Here is a 21,094-nt window from a genome sequence, read left to right as displayed (position 1 = left end):
CAAAAAAAAGAAAGAAAAAAAAAACAGCAAAGGGGTATTGGGAAGTGGCCTTTTGTGCTTGTATAGATGATTGTCTTTTACATGTGGCCGTTAGAGCAGGTTCGATTGTCCTATTATTACAATGCCTTATTTATTAGCTTTTTGTAACAGGAGACAAAGGAATTAGAGAAAGCTTACATCAGCACATAATAATGACCATAATGTCACAAAAGTTTCGATCGCAGCGACAGAAGCTTGGTGAGTGACCGTTTGTACTGATGATTGTCTTACACTTATACATGTTGCTGTTAGAGCAGGTATGTTTGTACTATATATAACACCGGCTTTAGCTTCCGTAGAAGAAGACAAAGGCAGCAGAGAAAGCTTTCATCGGTCCTAATGTCACCTTATGGAGTTGCGAGCGCCGTAAAACCTCTACTAAAACAAACAAACAAAAGAGAAAGCTTACACAAGCACAAAATGATGATCATTTCTCATAAATCTCGACCACGATGAAACCCCCCCCACTCCTTCCTCCAATAAAAAGGAAGAAAAAAAGCAGTTGCCCTGACGTGTAGCCCCAACGTTGTGGAGCCCCCAGCGGCTTTTCCTCCGCCGTTGACCTGGCGCGGGACCAGCCTCCCCCCGAGGCTGAGACAAAGGTGGCAATTACCGGCGCCCTAACCGCGATACGAGTTGACACCGTCACAGCGAGCCTCTCTCCCGGCGTGGAACAGGCACACGAACACCTCCGACAGACAAAGCTCCTCTCGCTGGAACGCTGACTGTAGGCTACACAATACAGCACGTTACCTTTCTTCTTAGCGGGGTTTTTTTTTCCTAATAATTTTTTTTTTTAATTTCGAGGAAGCCACGTGAACTTTATAATACAAAAGAAGGCATCTTGATACTACGCATCAGAACGCGCGCGTACACACACACACACACACACACACACACACACACACACACACACACGCGCGCGCGCGCGCAACTACACACTCACTCACTCACTCACACACACACGAACTCGCCACGCGGTCAAACATGTTACAGCTTTTTCGAGCAACAACAGCACCGTTACAAAAGCGACTACACGCACCATTATTTCTTCCATCACCGTTACTTCTATGAAAAATAATTCAACATTTTACGTTAATCACCACCTCATGCAGATCGCGCACTTTGATCAAATACAAGGCTGAGCCAATTCTACCGGCAAAATAATAGTGCGCGTGATGGAAGAATACATGCTAACACATGTACTACTTATGATAAGCTCAGCATCTAGCATCGCACACGTGAACAACATCTACGCACAGGTATTGGGCACAGAAAAAAAAATACACCAGGGCATGCCAACTTTTAAGTGCTCAAGGGAAAAAGCCAAAGAAAAAAAACTCCTGGAAATTGTCTTAACAACAAAACACTTAAAACAATATAGTTCCCACATGTGGTACCTGGGACTGGGATACATTACAGACACCGGGGGCGCCCGCCACTCCCCTGTCTCCCGTAAGCCCGATCCCGGAGTTCTCCAACATTCCACTTAATACTCTATGATTTCCAGATGCGCGCCATTTCTTCCGCTGAACATACCAGAGGAAGAGCAAAAGAGGCCCCCATAAGTGATTAATAAGTAAGCCCCCGAGCGTTGCCCTACACAAGAGCAAAGGGCAGAATTCCATGGGTATCAGGTTTTTTTCTCTGTCCGAGGAGACTTTTATGATGTTCCTTATGACAGGAACAATGTCAAATGCCGCCCTCTGTCTACCCCCCAACAAGCTCATGTTGTTTTAATGTTTTCCAAGAAAGAGGAAATGTAATTTCTAACCGCCAACATCAACTACAAATCGAGGAGGGCAGCGAGGAGTGATGACCTTTGGGGGGGAAAAGAAAAACCGTAAGCTCTCAAAATAATCAGACTCTATATGAAACAGAGATCGATTAAAGAGAGCAAACAGGAAGAAAAACCTCTTCCCATCTTACAAATTACAAAGAGCACTTCTTATTTCCTTTCTTCCTCTCAGCTTGGTGTCAATACAGTCTGTCCCTTTGATTGTCTCCCTCATATCAAGAAACCAAACACTTGAACCCCACTCAACTGAGGACCTCAAGGATGCTCGAGAGTGGTCAGATACTTACACAAAAGTATCAGTAAAATAGTTTTATATCAGACAAAAGTGAATGAACAATAAATCAATAAAATCATGACAAACTGTGTGTCTGTATGTTATAATTCATAATGACAATTCAAAGAAAAGACAAAGATTATTTATTTAAATGACAAAGAAATTCAAATATTTGTCAGACAAAGTTCTCTCTTCTGCTTCAAGGAAGATCTTTACTCAAAACAATAAATATGACCGAAAAAAAAAGCCTAAGCGTGTTTTCACTAGAGACAAGAAATACAGTTTGAAGGAAAATCTCAGTCAAAAGTCAAAGTATAAAACAAGAGGTTACAGAACCCAAGAGATGTTGGAAAAATACCAAAAGAATTCAAAAACAAAATAAAACATCCATTTTCAAGACATAGGCCTAGGCTTCAAAATGAAGAGCCACTCAGGGAGAGTGCAATTCTCTTTGAGTTTCAACTCCTACCAGCATAGTTGAGAATGGTGAAAGATCTGAGCTGAATTATAAAGAAAGAAAAAGAAATGGAAGTTGCAAATGCTTACACATTATAAATACCATCTATATGTCCACATGATTTAAATTTAAGATGGCATTTAAATGTTGATTTTAAATTTACTTTCAATACAAAATACTGATTTTGAGAGAGTACTGGTTATCTTTATAATTTTTGCCTTTACTGCCGTGCCAAATGCTGATCAAGGCCTGACCTTTACTTACTTTATAATTATTTTGATACTAGATCAGAAGCCAAATACAGACCTGTTTACTAGCACATATATATAATGTCAGGCAGATCAGTTACCTTTTACTTTTAAAATAATTCAATTTACTGATCAAATACAGTCAAACCTGTCCATAAAGCATCTTCCTAAGACAAGCAATATACAAATGACAACAATCCCCCCCCCCCCCCCCCCCACCTCATCCCCATGTTTTTTTAAATTTTGACACTATCAAAAACATTCATCTGTGTGTAAGACAATTAATTACTTTTGTCCAAGTTAACAATGGGTGGCCATCTTGGGCAACATCACAATGTCGACTCTGTGTGTGTTTCATAAATCAATCCCTTTCCAATTTTATAATCAGCACCAGGATAAAAAGAGTGTCAGGACATTCTTAAAGCCTCAAGAAAGTCCAGAAAATTAAGCCTTGACTGTAGGCTTGTCTACACTGCAGACTTTAAGACAGAGACAGAATAATGCCAACCATACATTTTATTATTATACAGGCAGCCCAAGGCAGTGGATGTGGGTAGTGTGGGGCTCAGGGCTTGAGCCCCCAACTCTATCCAAAAGTAAATGAAAGTTTCCTAAGTAACGAAATAAGCAGCTGAAACCGTTACAATCGCATGCAATGTTCACAGAGTGATCAACTTGGCGGCTTGCTCGTTGTCCAATCACTGTTGTTACTGCTTACAACTAGAGTAACCTAACACCCAATCAAATATTTTTAGGGCTCAGCAAAGGGTGAGCCCATTTCATAAAACTCTAAAAAGGTAAAATATTGGGAAAAAAAGAACACTGTACTGAGGGCTCACGCTCTCCAAGCCCTGATAATGGGGTGAAAGGTTACGAAACACTTTCCCCCTATAACACAGAGATGCCTTGCGCTCATTGGACCTTTGTTAGAGGTGCATTTTCTACTTTCATCGACTACACGGCCTAATCCAGCACATAGACAGAATATGTTTGAAGTGCAGTGTGTGCATGTTTGTACTTGTGCCGCTGAGATATATAAATTAACAGTAATCACGTTGAATCACTTTTAAGGCAACTTCTTCATCCAGAAGAATCTAACTTAGAACAAAGAGATGGAAGACATAGGTGACTTTTCTTGTTTGAATGGTTCTCAAAATGACGTGGCTCACTGTGAGTATAGAAAAATCAGTACTGTTTAGGTCTTACTGCTTGCTATTTGGTGGTAAAAAATTAAAAAGTGGAAACAACATTAGCCCCCACCAAAATTTTGGTTCACCCATAGCCCAAGGGGCCCGAGTTTAATTCAAAACCAAACATGTCTGTTTCAGATTTTTTTAAAGTAGGCTACCCTCTATAATAAAATAACTTCTGGTCACAAGAAAGATACACACATTTGGTTACTTGGAACCGCTTGAAAGCATTTCTTAAACACTGCACGGCACCTAAACCATTACAATGATTTCCATGAGACTAGCTTTGACTTTGGGGGAGGGGTTGGGGACGAGAGGGCTACCCCCTCCCCCCGCTCCAAGCAATTATAATGCTTTCACTTTCATCACTAGATCTAGATCTAGATTTAGAGTTGTTTTTATGTCGGGGTTTTTAAAGTAGGCCTATCAATTATAACACAAAAATATAATTATATATTACACATGACATACATAGTGTACACTTTAACTTTAAAAAGTGGTACTACTGAACTGACCATGGGCTGGAATGAAACTCCCAAACTGCCTATCCCTATTTAATAAAGCTAAATTAAAGACTAATATCTGCTACTATAACAATAACAGATTTAATAGTATTGTAGTAGTGTACTATACTAAAACTAAAACTTCTAGCAACTCACACGCACAGTCACACAGCAAGTGATTTATGAATTTCAAAAAAAGAAAAAAAGAAATGTTTATAGAGGGGACCATGCGGCATCTTTCCACAGTTGAAATCGTAACTGGTGAATGAGCATAGCTCTCACCTTTGGTCATCAATCAATACGCTGTTAATGCACCCTTCACAGTCCACCTTTTACCCTGCGACAACACAATGACAGACACACAGCAGACCAGCAGTCACCACCAGCAGTCACAAAATGTAGCCTAAGATACTCACACATTCTCCTCAACAGAGTTCTTGTCTCTCATAATCTGATGCTGAGCAACAGAAAAACCAAAGTAACTGCCATCTTGTCCTTTTTTAATCAATGAAAATCTTGGGTCATAATTGATGCCTTCTACAACAATAACAAAAGAGAAAATATACAACAATAAGAACTCCATTCTGGGCACGACGCGACAGGCCGCCATGGCTTGATGTGATGTTTCCGTATCTTGCCAGGTGCACTATGCTTCTGAATAGAGTTTAGAAGGAAGCGAGGCCAAAAAAAAGGAATGTTTTTTTTTCCACAAAATGTTTAACTAATTTTTACAACTATATTATAAGAAGGCAGTTCTAAATATTTTGTTTTTGTTAATATGCATTTTCATAATGAGCATCTGTTGTTTCTTTCTGAAATTAAAAAGTAATGCTGAGCACTGATAATGTTCTATTTGGCATTAGCGTGGTCGCTAAAATCAGGTGATTCTCGATAACAACCGCAAAAGTTTTACAGATCTACATAATTTCGCTTATTTACGTTTATGGTTGCTGTTTCAAAATCCGAACTAACAAAAATATTTAACGAATATCGAAGTCACGAGATAAACACAGCCAACGAAGTCAATATTATCGCACACGAACGTCGAAGAACGCCCTTTTTTAGCAGCCAATGTAATAAAATTTAGAGAATTTGGATATTCACATGGTCAGACAACAGACCTTTGCAATCCTTATTTCAAGAGTACGAAAAATAAAATCAGTTCTTGTACAAGTAGAAAAAGAAGAATGTTGTCGAACCTGGTGAAGCAGCATCAAGCAAGACAACAAGCTCGCAAAGAACTGCAAGGTGCGTGTAGCAATAGAAAAACTTTATCTAGATTCTATATCTAGATCTCTCTAGATCTATTATCTAGATCTAGACTCTTGATCTAGATCTAGATTTCATCTATATCTAGTATGTTACTGTGTTGTGTACGTTAGAAATCAGAAGTAAAAGAAGAGCGTAGAAGAGGGGTCTTATATTTTGAAGTATAAGGCCAATTTAAGGATGCACCCGCTTGCAAAAGCACTGTTTTTGGTGACCTGACTCGTGTTTTTTGGGTGCTGAAAACGGCACTCTTCGGGAGAAGTGGTCCCGGCCTAACTCCATTACTACTCCATAGACAGACATTCATATATATACACAAAATCGGAAACAAAAACGGAAGTTGAGTAAAAATGCTTACTGGGTTGCCAGGGTGAAAAGGCCATCGGTAAATTGGTAAATTTTTACTTTCACTCCCGCACACAGATGCACTGTTTCAGGGGTCAAACTGCAGTACTGTTTGCTGCAGATCACACATAAAGCCACTAAAACTGTCGCAAATCAATTATTTTCAAGACAATTTCAAATCTAACTGTAAAATATCAAATTATGGGTAAAAACAGGGGGGCATGCCCCCCTGTAACCCCCCAGATTTTCATTTACCCCAGTGGGGCAGGCCCCCCTGGTACCCCCCGATTGGTCCAAAGCACGTCTATCTCGGTTGAAAAAAACAATCAAATATTTCAAAAACTATTAATTTGCGACGGAAATGAAGTTGATATTCGTGTTCTGCGCATCAATATTTAGTAGAAAATAGACAACTGGTAGCTGAGTGTGAGACGGGAGGGAAAGTAAAAAAATACTGGTAAATTTATAGAAAAGGTTCAAACCCATTTTATACTATTTTTGGCACTCTTTTAACGTTTTTTAGTGTGCTGAGAACAACCTTGGCTCTTAAAACTATTACAAGCCATTATTTTTGTGAATTTAGCAATGAGGAGACCCCCCTGCACCCCCTTTTTTTTAAATGCGACTTCAGTTTTTGTTTCGGAGTGTGTAAATAATGTATAAATGTCTATGGAGCTAGATCGGGACTACTTCTCCCGGAGAATGCCCTGAAAACGAATATGGCAATGAAAAGTGCCGCAAATCAGTGGTTTACGAGAAAAATGTTATGTTACCTTGCAAAACAAAAATAATGGGCAAAAGGGGGGGGGGGGGGCAAAATGCCGTGGCTCGCCGTGAGTATTGAAAAATCATCATTGTTTTGTTCTGACACGTATTGCTTACTATTTTGTGGTAACAAAGTGGAAGCAACCAAAGCCCCACCTAAATTTTGGTTCACCCACCGCCACTGAAAATGACTCATGTAGTGGGGTTGGATGGTTGGGCCACCAAGCGTTCCTTGCCTGTTCTTCAAAATTTTACCTTTTTTTTTTTTGGTTGTTTTTCAGAGAAGCGGAAGAGAGATGCCATAGTTGCTGCAACAGCCCTCTCCCATGTGCTTGTTGACCATTTAAATGCTGGGTAAGGAATTGTATTTTTAAAATTTTCTTTTCAGTAAAAAAGTGTCTTCAAACATGTCTGCTCCCAACTCAAAAGAAGCACTATATTCCCTCAGTAGAAGAGAACAAGTCACTGTCTTTCGCCTGCGAACACAACACACCCCTCTGAATTTGTACCGAAATACGATCCGCAAAGATACCCAACCTGACAGCCGGTTGTGTGATTGTCAGGATGAAACAGTTAGTATCCCACCATTTCTTTACGTGTCCTACACTTAGCGACCTGCAAAGCGACTGCCTACCTGCCTTCCAGGATATTGGAAATACTTTATACAGCGACAAAATACAGCTGATAAAAAATTGGAAATTCTTTGCCTTATCAACAGGTCGAAGGACTAGAACCCAGATGGCCGATGGATCGGAAAAGTAAAGTAAAGTTCAATAATAATTGGCGGGGGGGGTATGGATTGAAAGTTGAATAGTGCATGCCAAAAAAACTATGCTTTAGTTTTAAAGTCTGTTTTCAGGCTTTAATAAAAACTAATTTCCCATCAGATTTATTCATGAGGAGCCAACATTTGTTACAGTTCATTATGGTACAAAATTTGCTCTATTACAGAGTTTGAGGGCTGTTGAATGTTTTGCTTGAGATGTTAATGAAATGTGAAAGATCACGATCCTCTGTCAGTAAAATGAATGGACAAAGGATTATGGTATCCAGATACTGTTACTGACATTTTTGAAATACCATCCTTTATTTGTTGCACACAACAACAATTTTAATGATGTCCTGCCACTCTCTAGGTAGATTTTGTGTTGGGAACATACACATATGTGCAGATATGCTCATACATGCCTCTGTTTTAAAAGTAAAAGTACCGTAAGATAATTTCTCTCCCGTTTGACTTGGAGAGGAAGTAAGTTAAATAATATATACCATATCTACTGTGTTTTTGTTATAGTGTGTATGTAAACAAAAAGTCACACACATGTACTTGACTGAGTCTAGTATAGAGACAAAAAAATGTATGTTTTGTCAGATTGAAGGGACTATCAATCATAAAGATCAGTGAAGACTATTTAAGAATGTCATTGATGCCCAAGAGGCTGTGATGATAAGAGCTCTATGTTGTACGTACAACTAACTGGGTTAATGCATGCTTCTTTCAGTGTAGTGGATTATACTAATTCAAAGATGAGAATGAGAGTCAGCTTACTTGCCTTGACATTTCACTGTAAAATGTTAATTTCTGAGGAAAATTCTCCATGGACTCGCTTTTAACTTCCTCTTGTACCGTCATTAAATTTGTCATCTTTTTTTTGCACTACTCTTTCCATACTGGTTCTAATCTGACCATGTTGTCATCATCTCTGTACCACAGAGTAGCTCAAGCATACGTTAACCAGAAGAAACTGGATACGGAGACCCGCATTCTTCAGGCCAACGCTGCTCAGTTCTCAAAGCAGACCATGCAATGGCTCAAACTAGTGGAGGATTTTAACACTGCTTTAAAGGTAAAATTATGTTTTGAACAGGGGAGTGACGTAAAATCTGTATTATAAGTTCCTTGAATTATATCCTTTTTTGTGTGTGTAACCTGCAAAATTACATGCATTACCATCCATAAAGTTGTGTAGTTTTATGTTAAATGTGGGCCCAAAAAGCGACAAAACTAACCAGATAGTGAAGTACTGAACATAGATTTGGTATTGGGAATATGATAGTTTTGACTCAACTTTATATTTTTTTAGATCTCTCAAACTCCTTTCAAGAGTTTTGAATTTGAGGAGAGAAAAATTCTGTATGGTGAAAGTTTGTCGGGTTATTTAAGAGTTTTTACCTCTGAAAGTAACATTCATCTGTGGTAAAAACCAAGCCAAAGGTTTCAGAGCATTCACAACTCCAGAAGTAGAAGTTCAAGAATGCTGCAGTTGATATTCAAACCAAGGTCATCCCCTCTGTGATATAGCATGAATCTGACTGACTCATAGTTGGCCCACTTTGAAAAGCAGGAACAATTTGGAAAAGGGTTTAAATTTTTCAGGACTTTGGTGTTTGATTACATACATATATGGATTTTGTATTGCATCCTTTAACTTAACGAAGAGAAGAAAAATTATGTATTTTTAGGGCATGGGATTTTTCAACAGAACTTAAGTTGTGAACAGTTTTTTTTTCGATGTGATGTGATTTCATTATTTACGATAAGTTTTCGTGAGTCCAAATGATAAGACATTATATATTCTTTTGTTTTCAGGAAATTGGTGATGTTGAAAACTGGGCGAGGAGTATTGAGACAGACATGAGGACCATTTCTAGTGCTTTAGAATACGCCTACAGGAAAAGTAAGTATTATAATATGCACACCGAATGCAAGTACAGTTTAGCACCCACATTGCGACATCGATCGGAAACTGCAATTCTTTTGATTGCTATATATGTACAAATTTCAGACGAAACCAAGGGAGATAACAAAGTTGGACGATTGGGTCAAAATTTTACATAAATTATGCCCGTTATATTACACTACTATGCCTGTTGGGTTCACAGTCATTTAAATATGCAGATTAGAGGGGGGGGGGTTTACATATATTACATTGATTTTTTGTACACCTGTATATGGAGCAGCTGTTTTTCCTTTACCAATAAGCCTTTGTCCTTCATTTGTTCTGCCATGGTCCACTCTCCACTACAATTTCACCCAGACCTTACCCTGCAGAACCCTAGCGAGCTGTTACATAGTGTGTAATCTGTGCCACTGAATACTTCTGTGACGTATCTAATAAACACGTCCTTGTCCTACACTATTGCCCTCAGCTTAGGCCCGTGGGGAGGTCATTGGCCTACACTAATTCAATACTTCATACCAAACCCTCCCCCTTCTCTCTCTCTCTCTCTCTCTCTCTCTCTCTCTCTCTCTCTCTCTCTCTCTTTCTCTCTCTCTGTTTCTCTCTCTTTCTCCCTCCCCCTCCCTCTCTCTCTCCTTTTCTCAAGGTGTTTGATCTTACCTACCCTAAGATCAGGAGTGTGTCTAAAAGATAGCAGTAAGAAGGAGCAAGGAATAGCAGTAGAAAGAGTGGAAAGTTTTTAAAAAGAGGAGACTGTAGGGGGTAAAAGGGGAGGAGGGGTGGTGGTTGGAGATGAAAGCAGATGAAAGAACAGGACCAGGGAATGTGAAAGAAGTAAATTTTAGAGAAAAAAATGTGTTCGTCGCTATCAAGTTTTAAACCTGGTACCTTTTAAATGAGAGGCAAACACCATACTTCTAGACAACACGAGCCCCTGTTATTAGTTGTTCTTGTTGGAGTATGTGCACTGTTATAATATGTATGGTATTGAATATAAATAACAAGATTTGTCTTGTGCTCTAATATTTATAAAATTTCTGTCACATACTGTAAGTGACGTTATGTTTAAGTGTGTCTGGCATTATTGTTCAGTCTTTTCCTGAGGTGAAGAAGCATTTTTTTCAAGAAATTTTCCTGCTTTCTTTTGTTTCGTGATTGTAAGTGTGCATGAATAAATTTTGTCCACATGCTACACATTGTCCAAAGAGTTGCACATCATATTTCCCTTTGTTGATGATTTGATCTCCCTCCCAACCCAAGACCCCGCTTTTCTCCTTTAAGAATTCTTTGGAGATAATAATGTATTCTTTTTTCTTTGTTCATTTCAGGTGAATGACCAAGGTGAATCATGTTTCAAAATCATTGAGCCAGAAGTTCATGTTGCGTTCTGTCTGAAGAAATGGACTTTTCCGTGATCATAAATTTTAAATAAATTTTTACAGCCTTCTTGAGCAAAATCTAGACAGTTTCCATTTAATATAATAGTTCCCATAATGCTTCAAGTTCTGGCATCTCGAAGAGTGCTGCTAAATGAAGACATCAGAGTCTGGATAACGGATAGTGAACTGACTGCAATATTTTTTTTATTTTAAAAATTAGATCAGAATGCATACCTTGAAAGTGCTATGGTGCTAAAAAAAAATACTTTTGTTTCAAATTTCTGTTTCATTGAGTGGTTTTGATTTAACTTTATATTTCTTTGATTCACTGTAAATATAGCTGTCTGCAGTCATTGAGAGAAACCAAGTTGTCTTTCATGGAAAAGCACCCCCTAAATACCTGTTTTTAATTTCATTTGTTGTTAAATTTACTGACAGTCATCTTTTTAGATGCCTTATTTGATTATACTTGATTTCTCCGTGAAACAGTAATGATAACTTATCTATTTATCAACGCCTCAATTCACTTGATTTGTCATTATGGATAGAGTGGTGTGGAAGTTCCTGTGTTGAGTGCAATATAATGAATGTAATGACGTTTGTGCATGTATTGATTGCTGTTATTATTTTTTTAAACCTTTATCTCTTAGGTACACATATTTTGTTTGCTTTCGAGGGCATCAAAGAAACCTCGTTGTAATGGTGTACATGATGTGCCCATCAAATGCTTTTGGAATATTAATTTTATATCCTTCAAAATAGTTGATTGTGTCACATGGCCAAATCTCTTGTGTATGGACATTCAAAACATTTTTGTTTCACATTATTCATTTACTTTTATGTTCACAAATTACAAAAATGTACTTCCATCAGTTATGAGTTACTGTATATCATCATGTATAGGATGCAACTTTTTACCCAAAAACCAGGGTTTCAAAGTCGCCCAGTATCTTATCCATGAGAAATTAGATCCAAAAACTGGTGGGAGCTGACCCAGCGAACAAATTCCCAAATTATGTGACTTACATGACAGGGATGATGCAGTTGAGATGAATAATAATAAGATCAGAGACCTTTTGAATGGTGACAATGAGGAGCTGTTATTCCGTACATGCATCAGTTCTTTTTAGTTTGGCGTTCTATAATTTATCAAATGGGCAAGTTTTAAGTGATGTTGCTTGCCATGAAAAAGTTTGTGCGTCTTATCTAATGAACATATTATGATTTATACAAAAATTTTGACTGCCAAGTCCATGTGGGGCTTATCTGCACATTTGTCCTGTATGTGATGATATACGGTATGATCTTTTTTTAAAGAGACCTTTAATGATATGGTGATATTGAGATGTTTTGAGCCTCAAGATGAACTTTGTTCATAAGTAAAGAGAAGAAAAAATATGTTGACCCCAAACATTAGTATAGAAAGCAGAAACTCTCCTCGAGTCCGCACAATTTATGTAGTTCCAGTACATGAGTAAATGAAATGTAGAGTGCAGTAGCGTAGCAGTTAATGTTTTAAAAGGTTTATGACTTACTGTGCTCTCCACGGTAAAAACATATAAAACGTGATAGCTAATAAATATTTCAGTAGAGCTGAACTTGCATTTCACCTTATTTCTTTTTTCAAGAATAGAATTTATAATACTTGTACTTGTAGTGGATGTACAAATGTACCAGTTATTTTTAGGTGGACTATCCTGTCCTCTACTTTTTTTTTATCCTTCATCGCTACTTATGTTAGATCAACTGGTTGACAGCTTTAATTTCATCTGAAATTTGTTCAGCCATATTTACTTTTGGATTTTGTCAGAATAATAGGCTGGTGAAAGCGTCTTTTAATATAGATCTATATGTTTACTGTATGTGCTTGTCGGGGATAAACCAGGGTGTTCAGGAGGTCTCTAGTTCGCAGTAAGAATTTGGGAAAAGCGGAGAGTGTGTCTCTTAGTGTAATTTTTGTATATTACAAGTTACAGTGGTTCTTTAGGCAAATGTTTTATTTGATAAGTGACTACTGAAATTCTCCTCTAAGATATATTTTTACAGAATGTACGAGGCTCCAGAAATATTGTATACTGTAAAACCCTAATAACATGACACTCACAGGACCTGAGAATTTCTTCTTGATCTTGTGTTAAGCAGATTTCATGTTATAGTAGAGGAATAAGAATGTGGATTTGAAATCCTTTCATAGTTTCAGGGATTTCATGTTGAACAAAGTTTACTGTATAGTGGTTTGAAGACTTATGAGGTTTCCTGGATACCATCTCATCCACTTTGTGGATCTTCCGTGTAAAGCAGAAACTATAGAATAGATAGTTATAGTAGATTAGACACAAGTCGGGAGGGATGTAAGATCCACAAAGATATCTGATTATGTTGTAGGAAGTGGTGAGTAAACCATGTGATATAATAGTTTAATCAGTTACCATATTGTTGATGTGCATGTTCAGCAAGCTGTTCAAATGTACTAAGCTCAGAAGAAAAAAAAATTCAGTGTGAGAGAGAAAAATTATTTCATTCTGTTAACAATCTTACGTTATGTTATTGTTTGTTGGGTTTTTGTTGTTGTTGGTTTTGGTGTTTGTTTGGGGGGGGGGGGGGTTGTTGCTTTTTTCAACATCTAAAATTTGAAATTTAATTTAATATTTTTTTTAGCACTCATGCTGCCAATACCACAGGTTAAGTAACTGGCTTTAACTTTAAAAAAGAATTTCTAAATTTTGGGCTTAGTACATGTGAACAGCAGGCCGCCCACATGTTGTTATGTAAAGCACTGTGTCTGTTGGTGGAGGATGTAGTTATGTAAAGCACTGTGTCTGTTGGTGGAGAATGTTGTTATGTAAAGCACTGTGTCTGATGGTGGAAAATGTTATTATGTAAAGCACTGTGTCTGTTGGTGGAGAATGTTGTTATGTAAAGCACTGTGTCTGTTGGTGGAGAATGTTGTTATGTAAAGCACTGTGTCTGTTGGTGGAGAATGTTGTTATGTAAAGCATTGTGTCTATTGGTGGAGAATGTAGTTTGGAGTGACTGAGTTTATTTTTATTGCAACCAGATTTCTGTCATGCCCTTTTTATGATTGTTTTGTTTTGTGGGTCTTGATTTTATTAAACAAAAATATTTTGAAATAATATATTTATGATTTTCTTTCCCACGGTGCGTGCGGAAGAGCCATTAAAGAAAATCGAAATTACACTTTACTTGTTCGTGTCTAATTTCTAAATATGGGATTATGCAGTTAATGTGTTTTTCAACATGATAGTGTTCAATCTACTTCCGACTAATGTTCTGAAGATTCATTTGTCACCTCTCCCCCAACCCACTGGGAGACCAAGGCTTACTCTTCACAGGGTGACAGACAGCATGAGGTGTGGAGTTACTGACTCAAAGAGAGAGACATGTTTTGTTTTAGTAAGTGTTTTACGGCACTTCCATCACAATAAGGTCATATAAGTGCCGAAGACTTGAGGTGTTACAAGAGAGTAACAAACACAAAAGAGAAGAAGGGGAGATAAAGACGATAGACGTTTGATAGGAGAGAAGAAACAAACCACACCAGAGCACCTGCCTACCACCCACATAGAGAGACAGCATGAAGGGTGGAGTGACATACTCATACTCGTATAGAGAGGAACGGCTCGTTCTTAACTTAGAGAAACAGCAGTCAAGTTCTCATGTCTTAGGGGGACATCATGAGAGGTGGAGTCGCATACTAATGTCATAGGCAGCATGAGAGGCGGAGTCATATACTCATAGGGGGGAGCATGAGAGATGGAGTCACGTACTCATAGGGGACAGCATGAAAGGCGGAGTCACGTACTCATGTCAAAGGGGGACAGGATGAGAGGTGGAGTCACGTACTCATGTCATAGGGGGACAGGATGAGAGGCGGAGTCACGTACTCATAGGGGACACCATGAGAGGCGGAGCCACGTACTCATGTCAAAGGGAAACAGCATGAGAGGTGGAGTCACGTACTCATAGGGGACAGCATGAGATTGAGAGGTGGAGTCAGGTACTTATGTCATAGGGGTACAGCATGAGAGGCGGAGACACATACTCATGTCATAGGGGGACAGCATGAGAGGCAGAGTCGCGTATTTATCTCATAGGGGGACAGCATGAGAGGTGGAGTCACGTACTTATGTCATAGGGGGGCAGCATGAGAGGCGGAGTTACATACTCATAGGGGACAGCATAAGAGGTGGAGTCACATACTCGTGTCATAGGGGGACAGCATGAGAGGCGGAGTCACGTACTCATAGGGGACAGCATGAGAGGCGGAGTCACGTACTCATAGGGGACATCATGAGAGGCGGAGTCACGTACTCATAGGGGACATCATGAGAGGCGGAGTCACATACTCATAGGGGACATCATGAGAGCGGAGTCACATACTCATAGGGGACAACATGAGAGGTGGAGTCACATACTCATAGGGGACAGCATGAGGGGCGGAGTCACGTACTCATTTCATAGGGGGACATCATGAGAGGCGGAGACACGTACTCATGTCATAGGGGGACATCATGAGAGGTGGAGTCACGTACTCATAGGGGACAGCATGAGAGGTGGAGTCACGTACTCATAGGGGGACAGCATGAAAGGAGGAAGATGACAAAAGCAGATTCATCAAACATACTCAGGGGGACAACTGGAAGGGTGGATCACATTGCGACATACTCAAGGGGTCAATGAGAAGAGCGGAGTCATACACTCATTGGAGGTCAGCATGTGGGGCGGTGTCACAGTCTCAAAGGAATAACGAAAAGGGCGGAGTCAAAGTCTCAGAGGGATAACGAAAAGGGCGGAGTTGCAGTCTCAAGAGGATAATGAAAAGGGCGGGGTCACAGTCTCAAGAGGATAATGAAAAGGGCGGGGTCACAGTCTCAAGAGGATAATGAAAAGGGCGGGGTCACAGTCTCAAGAGGATAATGAAAAGGGCGGGGTCACAGTCTCAAGGGGATAATGAAAAGGGCGGAGTCGCAGTCTCAAGGGGATAACGAAAAGGGCGGAGTCACAGTCTCAAGGGGATAACGAAAGGTGCGGAGTCATATACTCAGAGGGGGACAGCATGAAGGACGGAGTCATGTATTTAGGAGTGTCTCACACTCGGGAGGTCAAATGATGAGAGGGGATGGGATTGCAATTTTGGCTGAGGGGGGGGGGGCAACAACAAGAGTGGGAGGGGGAGAATAAAAGATGGCAGCAGTGCAGGCAGATAGTAAGCTCTTGGTGCATACAATTACAATGAATCAAGTCCATCATGTACCATTTTATAGATCTTTCTTGCACAGCTACCTGAATCGTGGCCAGGTTTGGCAGCATCGGGGTACTTTTTTTCCCCCTATGTTCGTGTTGGAGGATGTGGTTGGCTCCTTCTTTCCCAAGGCACACCTGTCATCATTACCTCTCTTCTTTTTCTTTGCATGTTATTCTCTAGTAACACCTTTAATCTTTGGCACAAACATGACTTATTTGTATTGCAAGTGCCATTAAATGATACAAAAGCTAAAACTCAGAGGAAGATAGCTGAAATTCAGTTCTCATCCTCTATTTTTATTTAGATATCTAGACTTTGGATTTTTTTTTTCAAACAAATAGATCTACCTCTAAACGCACGCCTTCTCAAAGAAATGCATGTTTTGGATATTCGTGAATTGCCGTGTGTTCCCACCTTTGCACAGACAATGAACGCCGCAATCATATTTCTTTGCAAACTGTAAATATCTATTACGGTGCTGCACGCATTCAGTCCCATTCAGATTTGATAATCTTCCAGTGCTTTCGAGTCTAAAGTCACTCAGTCTCAGAGCTACCATGGCGAGTATCGCAATGACTAGATCTAGTGATAGACATAAGTCCATCACACTGGGGACTCGGACCAGCATCAGTGGCGACTCAGACTCGGATGAGGAGATCGAGCTGCCCCCAAAGAGGTACGGACTGCGTCCTGAACTGACGCCCAAGCAGAAGATTGAGCTGTGTGACGCTTTCGGGACTTTCGACCCGCGGGGAAAAGGGATCATCGACTCGAGAGGATTCATCCTGGCTCTGAGAGCCATGACATACGAGCCCACCTTCGAGCAAGTGGACAATATGATAAGTGAGTGACTGTCTCCTCTTTCTCTGCTCTGAGTTACGTCCTTGCGGGTGATTGGAGGGTGACACTTTTGAGGTCATATTTCTTTACTTTCCTTCTGTCTGCCTGTCTATCTGTCTGTCTGTCTGTCTGTCTGTCTGTCTGTCTGTCTGTCTGTCTGTCTGTCTGTCTGTCTGTCTGTCTGTCTGTCTGTCTTCCCATTTCTCAGCACCAAATGATCATCATTGTGTCGATGTACTTCTCTTTACTAAAACAAACAAAACATGGGTTCCGTCCGTTTCTATATTATTTTGTTTCGGTGTTGGTGTATTTGTGAGGACGCAATAAAGGTCTAGTCTGTTCGAGTTTTGAGCTGGTGGAACCTGTTTCACCAAAGACGCCGGTGCGGACGAGTCTAAGTCTGAATGTTGTAATTCATTTATACTAGCAAAGTAGGCTACAAGTCGCTACCTCAGAATTACAAAGTTCTATCTGCTCAGTATCTAGTTTTGAGAAATTTGACGACAAAAATTTTGAGCTTCACAACAATACGTCAAGCTTTTTCGACTGCAATTCTTATATCTTGATAACGATTCCAAATAATCTTACGATTTTGATAGATATCTAGAGCAAATAGAACATTTTGGTTTCTTACCTCAAGGTCTTCGTAACTCAAAACGGCCAAAAATATCAGATCGAACTTTATAATTCTGAAGTAGTGAACTATGATTTACTACAGGTATATATATATATGTACTATTTTTCGCTTCCTGAAAATTATTACAGAACTATGACGTTACACAAAAATAAAGGTTTAAGGCTTCTTACGACTTTCCTCCCCCCTTCCTCAGCTCGGACCTCCTCCTCAGCATCGTCCCCCTTAAATTCTTCTTCTTCTTCTTCTTTTTCTTCTTCTTCTTCTTCTTCTTCTTCTTCTTCTTCTTTTTCTTCTTCTTCTTCTTCTTCTTCTTCTTCTTCTTCTTCTTCTTCTTCTTCTTCTTCTTCTTCTTCTTCTTCTTCTTCTTCTTCTTCTTCTTCTTCTTCTTCTTCTTCTTCTTCTTCTTCTTCTTCTTCTTCTTCTCACCCACCTCCTCATTCTCTTCAACTGACTTTCCATCCTCTCCTCCACACACCTTCTTCTCGTTTATTAACCCTTTTATTCAATGTGAGTCCTTACTTGGTATTTTAAGTATTCGCCTGCTATCTGTTATCTTCTACCGGTTCAATTCTATGAACACAACACTAATCTTGTGGGTGGCTGGTGGGTGCTTGTGTGTGGTTTGCGCCTTCTTTCCTATCAATGATCAATATCAAATAAGCTATCTATCGTCCTTCTCTCATCCTTTTCTTTGTATGTTATTCTCCAGTAACAACTCCAATGCTCGTCACTTTGTCTTATTATATGGCCGATTTGTGCGGCAAAAGCAGAAAAACTCTTGTTTAGTTAGTTTTAGTAAGAGTTTTACAGCACTTGGAAAACAGGTAGGTCGTACAAGTACCGGGGATTAGAGGTGTTACAAGAGAATAACATACCAAGAGAGAGAGAGAGAGAGAGAGAGAGAGAGAGAGAGAGAGAGAGAGAGAGCGAGAGAGAGAGAGTGAGAGAGAGGGGGGGAGAAAGAGAAAGAGAGAGAGAGAGTGAGAGAGAGAGAGAGAGAGAGAGAGAGAGAGAGAGAGAGTGTGTGAGTGAGAGGGGGGGGGAGAAAGAGAGAGAGAGAGAGAGAGAGAGAGAGAGAGAGAAAGAGAGGGCGGGGGGGGTACTTGTACTCGTTTTTTGTTTTGCCACACTGGACAGAAGGGCGAGAGAGGAGAGAGAGATTTATTTTTTATTTTACATGTTAGAGGTGGAGCCGAGACGTTTGGGGCCCACACCCCACCCCAGCCCCCCCGCAAGGACACCCATCCAATAATTTTTTTTTTTGAGGGCCCCGCGCGCCCCCCAAAAAAGTCCCCTCTCCTCTCATTTGAAAAAATTTCCCCGGGGTCTGTCGCCCCTGGATGACAAAGAGAACAATCACTCCTCAATAATTACTTCAAAAGCTTCAGCCTCCCACAAAGTAACCCCTGACCTGACCATCAATAATTCATTTAAAGAGGCACCGGTCATCAATGTCCAGGTGCTGTTTTGACCTTTCTCCTGTCTGTAGATTAATCACTAATTACATGTATTATTTTCGTCTAAAAAATTTGGTTCTACCTTTATGCACTCACTATCTAGATCTATAATTATTTGATAAAAAACGGAATCATTGTCGTCAATAATTTATTCATAGAGGACCAGCCATCCCCACAAAGTAGGCCTACTGTGACCATCAATAATTTATTTATAGAGGCACCAGCAATCCATATCCAGGTGCTGTTTTAGACTCTTTTTCCTGTTTGGGGGATTAAAATATTCTTTTTTCCAATTTATTGGTTTCGCTTCCATGCACCCCGTATCTATGGTTCCCTCAACCTGGAAGTCGCCTATAATTCCCTGTATTCCCCCCCCCCCCCCCCCGCCCCCCACCCCACCCCCACCCCCCCAACCATTTCCCCTCACCCACCCCCACCCACCATTGCCTTCCACAGAAAAAGTCCTTGGCACGGACAGTAAAGAGAACATAGACTTCAAAAGTTTTTACCAGCTGATGCAGGAGAAGATGCTGGGCAATGACACGAAAGACGACGTGCAGAAAGCCTTCAAGGTGTTCAGTGACCCGGACACGGCCGTCATCACACTGGACAATCTCGTGGTAGGCGTTATGGGGGGGAGGGGCAACACAAGGACCTCACAACAACCTTACAGTATAACCTCCTTGGGGTAATAGTAAACTTGTGGGTGGTTGGTGGGTACTCTGTTGTGGTTTGTTCCTTCATTCCTATCAATGATCAAATATCTGATGATCTGTACTCTATTGTAACACCTCTACTCTTCAGCACTTATACAATGTAGCCTACTTGTATGATCTGATTGTGTTGCAAATACCATAAAACTCTTACTAAAATTAAACTTGGACCCCCCCATCCTGTTTTGTTCCGTTTTGTTTTAGTTGGGGGGGGGGGGTAAGAGTTTTACGGAACTACTAACACACATAGGTCATGTAAGTGTCGAAGATTAGAACCTCACTAGTCATCTCCGGTAACACGATACAAAGAAAAGAAGGAAAGATAAAGGGGGCTCTCGTGTTCGAGAGGTAATGGGTTTTGCCTCTCATTCAACAGGCCCCGGGTTCGAATCCGGACAGGGACAGAAAATTGTCTTCTCTAAAATGTTATCCTTTCACCTCCTTTCTTGTTCTCTAACCATGTTCTGTCGTCTGCTTTGGTCTCCACTTTCTGTCCCCTCCTCCCTCCCCTTTGCCCCCTCCTCTGGGCTCCTGACTCTTTCTGCAGCCGTTCTACTGCTACTTCTCGGTTCCTTCTTACTACTACTGTCTTTCAGCCACACCCCTGGTCTTAGGGTAGGTAAAATCGAAAAGATAGCCTTCTCGGACAAAGGCGGAAAATGGCCTTAAGACACTTCAGTCTGTAGCACTGCCCCCGGGGGGGGGGAGGGGGGAGGTGACGACGACAGAAGCATGCGGTGATCATCGATGTGTGTAATGACAAGAGGAGGAGAAAGGCGAAGGGAGGGTGAAAAGGGGGTGGGGATGGAGATACTTTACTACTTTAGTTTTAAATATGTGAAGCGTGCTGACAAAGTAAGATACTTCTCGGATTTGAGCTCTATGGAAGTAAAGACATCACGTTTATAGGTGACGTCTTTACAAATTTATTAAAAGGCATGTTGTACTTTAAGAATATGGCATTAATAGAAAATCTATAACTTTGACCCTAGTGTCGATTTTTTTGTATATAGTAGAGGGTTTTACGGCGCTCGCAACGGCATAAGATCATATGAGCGCCAAGGGGTGGACGCCAATAGAGAAGTCTTTACAGGGAATCAGACTTAGACTGCTCACCTCTCTAGCTTCAACAGCACAAGGTCTGCTTCGACTATCAAGGCACCCCAAAATAGAGGTCACAAGGGAGTGACAAACATACAAAAGAAGTATTGGAAAATGACAATAGTAAGGATC

General features: G+C 40.3%; 2 protein-coding genes across 2 annotated transcripts in view; both read left to right on the top strand.

Annotated features, from left to right (window-relative positions):
• Positions 1-5,481: 5,481 nt before the first annotated feature.
• Positions 5,482-14,146, top strand: LOC101863581 (biogenesis of lysosome-related organelles complex 1 subunit 1). The gene is made up of 5 exons (XM_005097336.3): positions 5,482-5,757; positions 7,170-7,242; positions 8,603-8,735; positions 9,479-9,566; positions 10,898-14,146. Exons 1-5 carry the CDS (start codon positions 5,697-5,699, stop codon positions 10,903-10,905), a joined length of 363 nt encoding a protein of 120 aa, XP_005097393.1. The 5' UTR covers positions 5,482-5,696; the 3' UTR covers positions 10,906-14,146.
• Positions 14,147-16,536: 2,390 nt separating this feature from the next.
• Positions 16,537-21,094, top strand: part of LOC101863812 (caltractin) — a 6,063-nt gene continuing 1,505 nt past the window's right edge. Inside the window, exons 1-2 of the mRNA XM_005097337.3 lie at positions 16,537-17,057; positions 19,605-19,768. Coding sequence (XP_005097394.1) covers positions 16,772-17,057; positions 19,605-19,768 — 450 coding nt within the window. The 5' untranslated portion in view covers positions 16,537-16,771. The remainder of the gene's footprint in view (positions 17,058-19,604; positions 19,769-21,094) is intronic.

Source organism: Aplysia californica, unplaced genomic scaffold (assembly GCF_000002075.1).
Source record: "Aplysia californica isolate F4 #8 unplaced genomic scaffold, AplCal3.0 scaffold00152, whole genome shotgun sequence".
Taxonomy (NCBI): Eukaryota; Metazoa; Mollusca; class Gastropoda; order Aplysiida; family Aplysiidae; genus Aplysia; species Aplysia californica.
Note: the sequence above shows the minus strand (reverse complement) of the source record. Positions and strands in the feature narration are given on the sequence as shown.

Excerpts from the sequence above, each read along its gene's own strand:
- LOC101863581 (XM_005097336.3), top strand. The coding sequence starts at position 5,697 with ATGTTGTCGAACCTGGTGAAGCAGCATCAAGCAAGACAACAAGCTCGC. Across the intron at positions 7,243-8,602 it reads GTTGACCATTTAAATGCTGG|AGTAGCTCAAGCATACGTTA; the intron begins GTAAGGAATTGT and ends TCTGTACCACAG. Across the intron at positions 8,736-9,478 it reads ATTTTAACACTGCTTTAAAG|GAAATTGGTGATGTTGAAAA; the intron begins GTAAAATTATGT and ends TTTTGTTTTCAG.